The sequence below is a fragment of the Sphaeroforma arctica genome, assembly GCF_001186125.1.
Source record: "Sphaeroforma arctica JP610 unplaced genomic scaffold supercont1.671, whole genome shotgun sequence".
NCBI classification, from domain to species: Eukaryota; class Ichthyosporea; order Ichthyophonida; genus Sphaeroforma; species Sphaeroforma arctica.
Window position 1 is genome coordinate 30,750 of NW_014039887.1, and position 9,761 is coordinate 40,510.

A 9,761-nucleotide genomic window follows, 5' to 3' on the forward strand; every position below is an offset into this window, starting at 1 on the left:
ACATATATATATAGATACTATATATACTATATATATATATAGATATATATATTATATTATATTATATATACGTTATAATTATATATATATTATATATATTATCGAGATGGAATAGCCCATTTTTCACAAACTCAGTAGTAAATCACGGCCAAACTTTGGAATTATTACAGGTCAACCCGCTAGCAGAGTACGTCAAATCTCAGTTCTGGACATAATGCAATAAGTCATTGAGAGGCTACCGGGCTAGGAACAGCAAACAAATATTTGCTACTGATATCCAAACAATCCAGACACACCCGGTGTGTATCTTTGCATCTTTGTGTCCATACTTCTTTGTCGCAAAACCGCAAAAATCTTCCACACATGTACATACATGGGAAAAATCGATGTATCTACGCAAACACGTAAAATATATGGCAAGCCTACCAGTAATTAAATTCCTGTACAGGCGTGCAATGCAATTCGAGCAACGTGGACCACGTACAAGCGGGGACAACAAGCAGGTCATGTATTAGCTCGCACTACCGCTTGTAGAAAGAAAGTGTATGAACGATCAAGACAAGCAGCAATACATACACACTCTCATTAAAAGAGAAGGATGCATATGTATACTTGATACATATAAATACGCATAATAACTACGCATGTGCGTACATACACACACATACATACACACATAAAAATACACTTAATTTTTTTAGCTCACTGACCTGAAGTATGAGACCTTCCAAAGGCGTCCGCTGTATCTCCGGCACCGTGTAATTCTCAAAGTCAATATAGTCCTCCTGCGAGTACAGGCGGTAGCAAATACCGGGCCCTGTACGACCAGCACGCCCTTTCCGTTGTTCTGCACTGGCGCGACTGTGTGCAGCAAGTCAAATTTCATCAGCAAATTGCATGGCAGCGAGGATAAATACAGGGAACTGATAGACGTGTAGCACGGAGAGAGCTAGATGATAACAGTATTGGGACACATTAATGGGATGGTACATCCTTTCCGCTGTACAAAGCAGAATAGATTACACGGGGAAGAGTGCGTGGGTGGGCAGCGGGTAGGTGAGTGTGTGGAGGGAACATGCGATTTCAGAAATATATAAATTTATACGGTAGACCTCGACCTGAAGAAAGCTCCTACTACAACATGCGTGGTCTCGGTGCGAGCAGTTTGAGCATTCAGGAACAAAAGCTTCTTCTGTCCATGAGTTTTCTACAACTGTGGAAAGAATTTCACGTCTCTCGAGCCTACAAATCAATTACACTGCTACGACAATAAATGTGAACTGCACCCCTACCCTGGTACTTTAGAAAGTGAGACCGCCAACTACGGACACACACAAAGCACTTCTGTGGACACGCAAAGATTTGTTTTAATGATGCCCACAAGCGGTGCTGCAATGCCCACCCATACTCATCAAACTCACCTGATCCACTTTTCTTGTAATTTCTGCATTTTGGTTAGTTCGTCGTGTGCCATTTCCTTGACCTTTCCAGAATCCACCACAAAACGTATGCCGTCGATCGTTACAGATGTCTCCGCTATGTTGGTGGAGAGTATGCACTTCCGTACGCCGTCCGGAGGTATGTGAAACACCTTAATTTGAGTAGGGGATTGCAAATTAAGCTTAGTTCGGGATATGCCGTCACAACAAAAACTAGTGTCCATGTACTGTGGCCCCAACCCAGCGCCCAACTTTGGGCGATTTTCTTTTTATCATGACGAGGATTTGAATCAGGAGCATGCCATCTAAATATTCTCGTTGGCGATTAGTTATAGAAATCAATCAGACACCTGCAATATCATTCAAATTCAAATATGTATTGGTTGGTGTGGATATAGCGCCATGACACCTTTGAAAGGTCACAAGACACGCTGTCAAGTGACGCACATACCGGAGCATAAATAGAAACTAAAACATACTTCACATGCGTCTAATGCATGGCACCAAAATAGTTTACGTTGCCTTTCATCTTCAAGTTCCATCACACCTTCGCTCGCATTAGACTACGTTTAATAATCCGTTGACATAAAAGAGGGCACAGCACTAAAAAAACATACACCTACCCCTTCTCGTCGTGCCCACAACAAAACGCCCTTGTGACGACGTTGCACGCGTACACACCTTGTCCTGTTGGTCGTGTTCGAGAGCGGCATGCAGTGTGAGTATAATCCAACGATTGTTCTTCTCGGCATATCCCCGCAATGCATCTCCCACAGTCTGAATCTCAAACTTTCCGCTGTAAACGTACAAAGTAGGATTTACAAGCATAGGATTACTCAGATTGCTGCGTATGTTACCAATGCACTCAATATGGCGAAACGCATCGTCATCATTTTCCTTTAACAAAATTACAACAATCGAATACAGATGCTAGACCGAAAACCCCAACGAGACAAAATTTGATGACGTGCTATCTTAAATGAATGATCTATACATATGGTAAATGTTCAGGGCGACCGATACAAGAATACGAAAGCGGATAGAGATTGCATACATAAATGTACTCCAGATCACACAAAAACTTGGTCGTATACCTGAGGAATATCAGCACATCACCCCTTTCGGTAGGTGGGAACTGCATATCGATCATTTGCAACACCCGCAGGTAAGGAGTGGGGTCAATTTTTGCACCTCGGCTCTGCGATGGCATGTCGCTGGGTGGAAGATACTTCACCTCTATCGGATGCAGGCGTCCAGGGACCTTTATGAACGATGAGATGTGCTTATTGTTTGTAAGAGGTATCACGCATTCATAAAGTTTAACGTGCCACTGGCGCGGACTGAAGAAATCAGACACGTAACTTACAGTCTGCCAAAAATAAGAGAAGTCTGTGATACTTACTACGGTTGTGACGGAGCATCTACCCTAATGCGAGCATATATATTACTGGTTGGACAAGTCGATAGTCGCGCACATATTTGTGCATGTAAAGCATATGCACTCTCAACTCGAACATGGGGTATCAAATACTGGTCCAGTCAATGCACAGAACATAGCTACACTGAACTACTGGGCGGTTTACTCTGCATACTAGCACTTGAACTCAATCTGGGCTTTTGGAGATAGAAGGACAGACACACACATTCACATCGTTTTGGGTGCATTGAAGGGATATCGAGTCCCCAGTCCTCAATTGGAGACAAAAAATACTTATTATAACACACTGGCCTGGAATACAGCCAAGCAAACACCTACTTCTAGTACCGGCGCGTTATCGAAGTATTGAGAAAACAAGTCGACGTTGATGGTAGCTGACATCACTACAAACTTCAAATCCGGGCGGCCGTATAACAGGGACTTGATGACACCCAGCAGAAAATCGCAGTTGATATTCCGCTCATGTACCTATCAGATACGAACCATGTTGCAGATGGAGTTATTGGTTGTGAAAAGTCAGTCACGTGATGTATATTTCAGGTGGAAACGAAAAGTGCCAGGGATGACTTAAGGTGATCAGTAAAATTTTGCTGATGTACTTTAATGTTGATAGTTCATCGTGCTTGGAATGTGCACTCAGTATAAATTTTACGTTCCACCCGCATCCTATACACACACAGCTCCCTATTCGCTATGCAAGGTTAAATATCCGAAAACGCAAACATACCTCATCCATGACGATTACTTTGTACTGCGAGAGAGTAGTGTCTCCCACAATCTGTCTCAGTAGTAACCCTTCAGTCAAGAACACAACTTTCGTTTTGTTCGTTTTTGTGCCCTCGAACCTGATTTGATAGGCAATCTCCCCTTCTCCGAATGCATTAAGTGTCTCGTAGCTTACACGCTTAGCCAATGCAATACAAGCCAACCTCCGTGGTTCGGTTACGGCAATGTCTGGATGTGTATATTCAAGAACATTGGTCGGTAAATCTAATAATTTCATACCTGGCATGGTAGCGCAAACACTAAGGTAGAAAGCTATCAATACCAAATGAGTCGATTGCCTAGTAGTATACAAGATGCTGGCTGACTGTACGGTAATCTCCGAGGTGCCGTATCGGAGTGCATGTTATCAAAATTTATCGAAGGTGGAAAATATAGTATCGTCATACCCAGGTTTCTATCTGAAATGGATAGTTACTTCTTAGAAGTTATATCACGCATTCTAACAGCGTTGATTCTCTTGCAGTAGCGCGTTTGGTGAACGCAAAAAAAAAAATCTTGTACAGTTTGACTGCGGCGGAAGCTTTGAAAAAGTTCATGTACAAGGACAGTTTTAACTGAACGGTTTGCCTTGGTTGCCGTTTCGTATTTGTTGCCGGATAGAACTGTTCCGCTATCCACTTTGTACTAGATTTACGATTGCACACATACACACTCTCTTCTAATAACACGAACTAGAGTTGATATCGACTCGTCATCAGATCACTACTTTTTCTCAGGTGGACTTTTACGCAGCACCTGCACTAGGCGATAACTAAAATACTCGCAATGTACTTGAAAACGAGGGGAGTATTACTTTTTTCACTCACATATAAAGAAAAGTCTGTTAACCAAAGTACCGTCATCCGCACACCTGTATAGCCCGCCTTCAACAGATACGCGGGCAACTGCGTGCTCTTCCCACACCCAGTGTCTCCCGCAAGTACTACCACTTGGTTCGACTTCAGTAGCTGCACTATTTCGTCATTATGCGAAGCAATTGGCAGATTCGCTTGGGCTTTCCTCAGTGTATCCAGCTTGCGGAAGGTGCCCGTCAATAAGAAGTGTGCGTATTGTTCGACATGGTATACGAAACTATCATATGCACTCTCCGAGATTTGTGTATGTTCCTGTGCGTGCGCATAGGTGTGTGTGCGTGTGCGTGCTCGTGCTCGTTCAGACACTGTGTGATACGAAGGCAATACAACCGAGCTGTTTATCCTGTGCTTCGGATGGTAAGTGCTCGGTAGATTAAATCGTCGACCATGGGTTTCGCTTCGGTCTACTGGAGTGCCTAACGCATCTGTCGCGGCCAAATTTGACTTTGATGCTTCGCCGGAGGTCGGTGTTTGAGTTGACATAGGTTTCTTATTACGTCGATTTGCTAGACCTATTAAATTATGAATAACCAATGATGAGGTCAGCACCATCGATGGCAATCGACACTATGGGCCACACAACAGTGAATGAACGTACTGAGGAGTGTCAAGTACGACTAATTTTTGGAGCACAAATGTACAATATGAAGCCCAGCAGCACAGAGAAAGCGTGAAATATGTCGCCACTTACATACACCAGTGGTGTAGTCTACACTGTAAACTCAGATCAACCAATAGCGTGTCTTTGGTAGCAAATCTATATCCCTCTGTGTAGTGCCTAGCATGGATCGAATGCATAGATTGGCGTACAGAGTCGTTTACATCTCTTTTGGGTTTTTCTCGTATGGTAAGAGCCTTAGTATGTCTAGCACGATCGAGAGAATAACTACCTTGTAAATATAGAATAGAATGTAGTACATCACTACGGCATGATAATATAAAGAAGTGTTATACACCCGTACAGACATATAAGCAGGCGTAAATACATTGCAGGGTGTAAATATGTTTAAGAAGAAAGAATTTCGTCACGCACTTGGAAGCAGGAGAACAAACCTGCAGTTCCAAGTAACCATCACATACCAGAGAGTTTCCTGACGAATCGCCAGAAGTCCTCATGTTGTGGTGTGCCTATTCGAATAAAACTGTCGGTGCCTTGGCTGAACACACAGGCGTCCAAAAGGTCTCTTAGATCTTCTATTTGTGTCGCGCACTCACTCGCAGCTGTAGCTGTTGTATTCTGTATTGCATGATTTTTCAATTGTGTGGATCCATAAGAGAATCTAAAGGATTGCCTGCTTGATATGCCGGCATATTTAACACTATATATATGAGATATGAGATCCGAGTGCCACTAAATTAATATTCATGACAGCACATTTTAAACAACAGTATCAAGTGTTTTAAAATGGTTTTCAAGTTTTATTTACAAATAAATACTAAAGTGAAAACACACGCTATTAAAAATAAGTCGATAGAAGCCTATGTATTTGTGTGTGTGTGTGTGTGTGTGCGTGTGTGTGTGTGTGTGTGTGTATGTGTACATATATATATATATATACATTTACGCATATACACATATCTATGTCTATATAAGTAACATTGACTGCCATTTCTAAATTCTTTTTCGATTTGCTTCGCAGCTAACCAATTGTTGCGCATGACTGTGGAAGGCCGCCTGATTATGGCATTCAAGCCCCCAAAGTTCTACCACCGAGACCCACGATCTCCTGCACCAGCTTCAGACACACAAGTACCGGTCCAAATACAACAGCACAAGGACAGGACAGATACGAGCACAGACACAAGAACGTCTACCAACGCAGAAACAAGCTCGGACGATATACGGGCAGATGCATCTGTTGGAGACAAGGTTATCGAGAGCCCTAACGTTCAGGAGTGCATTCAAGAGAAGCAACAGGGTGACACGCAACAACAGACAGACTCAGAGGAAGCGGATGATACGACGGAAGAGTCCGATAGCAACGACAATGCCCCACCAACAAGGTCGAGGAATGCGTTCAGCTTGCTCATGGACGAATAAAGTACTACGCGTATACGTTTTCAGCGTTATAAATGAACGAATACAGACAAACGTTCAGTTTGTGGGTGAACGCTCACATATCCTGTTAGTCTTGGTTTGTCTATGGACGCACGCACCGTAGTCAGACAATTAGAGCGCACTACGTTTAGTAAGTGTAGACATACGTTTTGACTGCTCGAAAACGGATTGGGAACACTGCACACCGCTGCCTCTGTCACTATCCTCAAATTACACTTTTTTTTTGTAACTTTCACTTCTTCCGATTGAAACGTTTAAATTTATCATTTTTAAAGTATACGTATGGAGCATCGTTTCGCGAGAGACTTATCAGCCCATCTGAAGTTCACTCAGCCGTTAAAACGCATACCCTCAGACGAGCTTGATTCGAATCGGAAAGAACGGATGACACAACTCGCTGACACTTTCACGCATGGCGCAGACATTGCTATTGTGCAGATACCGTTGCTGTGGGGTTTGTACGATTCCAAGGCCCTTTTCAAGGCTCCTTCTATACCCACTTATGCGAGTGTTGCCAAGAACCCCTTCTCCGCTTTCGTCCCACTCGCTATCCCGTGCAGGCGGCCGCAGCTGAAGCTGTCCATGCACCTTAGCCTCGTATTTGTACACACTATCCCGTGCAAACGCCTGCAAGCGTGCTCGCACATGACAACAACTACTACCACACCCCTCCGCCAACATCTCCTCCACGCATCTCTCGGCGCCTTCGGCCAGCCATTGCGCTGCTGTACTGCCGCGAGAGGTCCATTTTAGGGCCGTTCTGGCCCTATTACTGCTCGCAGGATCTTCCAATACCCTGTACTGACCCACACCTATATGCACCAGTTCGCCTGTTTTCGGGTCCATTTGCACCGCCAGCACAACACGGCACTTGACTCTTTCACTCTCCCTCTCGCGCGAGCGCAGTTGGTCGGTCTCGGCCTGTCGTAGGGTTCTAGGGTTTAGGGTTTGTGGGTTCAGTCCTGTGCCCTTGCTTGCTACTTCGCCTGGACGCGAGTATGCTGTGCCTGTAGAATGCAAGTTCTGCTTTGCTATGTCGCATGTTTCTGGACGTTCCGATACCGTTTGGTACTTACTCTGTGTATGTGTATGTGTATGTGTATCTGTATGTGTCTCTGTATCTGTATCTGTATATGTATGTGTATGTGCATGTGCATGTGTATGCGTATGTGTACTTATAGGTGCACGTGTACGTGTGTGTGCACTTGTCTTTACAGGCGTACGATCCCCAACACACACTTGAGTGTCAGGCTGGCCACTGGTGCGCGTGGGCGTGTGTTGTGTTGACGGTCTAGTCCTGTCACATACTACCACCGCCCGTACCAGCAGCGTTACCTCGTCCTCGTTGGTACAAAGGCTGGTGGTGCGGTAGTCATTCAGCCGCACAAACCGAAAGTACTCGTGACCCCTTTCTTCGCATGTGTTTCGGTCTGTGTGGTGTGCAAGGGCACATCCACGTGTCTCTGAGTGGTCCAGCTTGCAAGTTGGTTGGTTCATCTTGGCCCTGCTCCCACCTATAGCTGCCGTTGGGTGCGGGGATCTGATGTCACTGCTATCGACCGTGTGCAAATGTCCACACTGCTCTGTACCTGAGTGCCTGGGCGTTCTATCACAGCCCCACTTGACGCTGCGGATTGGTATCTTGGGCTCATACGCACTATCTCGTCCACTGACGCTCTCCATAGCCGAACCTCGGGCACATACCCGTACTGCTTTACTATGAGCGCTATCGCCAGTTGTCTCCCTCGTTCCGATCCCCCGTGTGGTACTATAGCCCGAGCTATTGACGGGATCGGTATCTCCATGCATGGCTTTCATAGTCCTTTCCGGACTTACCTCACCCTTTGCTAGGACATCCACGTGCCAATTGTGGGTGTCTCTGTCTGCCTCCACGCGCATAGCATCGTCTGACGACCCGAAACACGTGTATCTGGCCAACTCCCCTCCAATACTTGTAAACAGGCGGTGCTCTCCGGGATGCGTATTCGGTATACCCGCATGGTTTCTTCGCGCAGTTGTGTGCAGGTCTACAAGGTTGCCGGCCCCTTGTCTGTCTCCATTGGTCTTAGACACACACTCCACGCCAGTCTGATCCCCACAAACCCCTTCCCCGCGTTTACCCTTAGCATCTACATAACCCCTGCACGCATGCTTGAACACCGCGTGTTCTCCATCTACCCCCCCCACGTTCACACACTCTCCATAGGTATCTCTCGTATGCACACCCTCCTTGCACGGTCCCTGCTCGTATGCACGACAGCCATCCTGACCTCCTGCACACACACCCCCTCGCTCGGTACATGCCGCACTCACACATTCACCGTCGTGTGGGGTTACTGATACATCGGTTCGCGACAGACAGTAGTATATAAGCGACTCCACATCGAGACTGTACGCGTGCAGCTGCGCGCGTGACGCTGGCTGATAGAACTTCACACTCTTCACCCAATCCCAACCCAACTCCCCGTTGCTCTCTGGTGTGTGGGGGCCATGCGCGTGTACCGGATTAAGTTGGCCAGGCAATTGTGTGAGATCCCGCATATGCATATGGCTGTGTGGATGGGCGGGTATTTTTGTGGTGCTATGTGTGCTATGTGGGTGTGTGCATACACGCCTATGTGTGTGCGTGTCAATATGCCTTGGCAGTCCCGTATCGACTTCCTGGTGTCTCTGCGCGGGGGTGCCGTCCGATAGTGCTGCACTGCTCGAGGGCAAATTTGATTCTGTGAGTGTAAGCGGCTGCGCTTTACTCAGCTCACTGTGGGTCGCCTGACCATAGCTGCGGGTACCTACGTTATACCTGCCTACGCCTCCAGCCCAATCAGGCGTGAAAGCGTTTGTTCGTGAATGCGTTATCTCAGCCTCCACCGGTACCCCCAGTGTATCCTCACACACACCTGCACTCCCAGACACATCAGGCGAGCGTGCATCTGTCAGTGGCAGAGGGAGCGGTTGCGCTGTGGTGTGTGTGGTTGTGGTTTGGGTGGCACGTGTGTATTCGTGTCTATCGCATATACCTGTGCCGAAGTGCTGGCCGAAGATGTCGCCGCTCGTGCCTGCGGTGTGCTTGACGTCCAACAGACTCTGTCATACAGTTGTGGATGGGCAGCAACGAGAACTAGGTGAACGGATGAGACAGTGGTAAACTCTAAACCCCAAAACCCTAAGTATACAACCGTGCTACA

General features: G+C 46.3%; 3 protein-coding genes across 4 annotated transcripts in view; 1 reads left to right on the forward strand and 2 right to left on the reverse strand.

Annotated features, from left to right (window-relative positions):
• The window catches only part of SARC_07956, a gene marked incomplete at its 5' end in the record, with an annotated part of 8,590 nt that extends 3,590 nt beyond the window's left edge, over positions 1-5,000 (reverse strand). For both annotated transcript variants that reach the window (XM_014298081.1, XM_014298082.1), the window contains 7 exons: positions 711-861; positions 1,422-1,591; positions 2,121-2,235; positions 2,534-2,700; positions 3,196-3,345; positions 3,605-3,831; positions 4,514-5,000. In XM_014298081.1, the coding sequence (XP_014153556.1) occupies positions 711-861; positions 1,422-1,591; positions 2,121-2,235; positions 2,534-2,700; positions 3,196-3,345; positions 3,605-3,831; positions 4,514-5,000 (1,467 nt within the window). The remainder of the gene's footprint in view (positions 1-710; positions 862-1,421; positions 1,592-2,120; positions 2,236-2,533; positions 2,701-3,195; positions 3,346-3,604; positions 3,832-4,513) is intronic.
• A 1,153-nt stretch (positions 5,001-6,153) lies between these two features.
• On the forward strand, positions 6,154-6,596 carry SARC_07957 (hypothetical protein). The gene has a single exon (XM_014298083.1). The coding sequence runs from the start codon at positions 6,175-6,177 to the stop codon at positions 6,556-6,558; it is 384 nt and encodes a 127-aa protein (XP_014153558.1). The 5' UTR covers positions 6,154-6,174; the 3' UTR covers positions 6,559-6,596.
• Positions 6,597-6,817: 221 nt separating this feature from the next.
• Positions 6,818-9,761, reverse strand: part of SARC_07958 (hypothetical protein) — a gene marked incomplete at its 5' end in the record, with an annotated part of 4,139 nt that continues 1,195 nt past the window's right edge. The window contains one exon of the mRNA XM_014298084.1: positions 6,818-9,660. Coding sequence (XP_014153559.1) covers positions 6,928-9,660 — 2,733 coding nt within the window. The 3' untranslated portion in view covers positions 6,818-6,927. The remainder of the gene's footprint in view (positions 9,661-9,761) is intronic.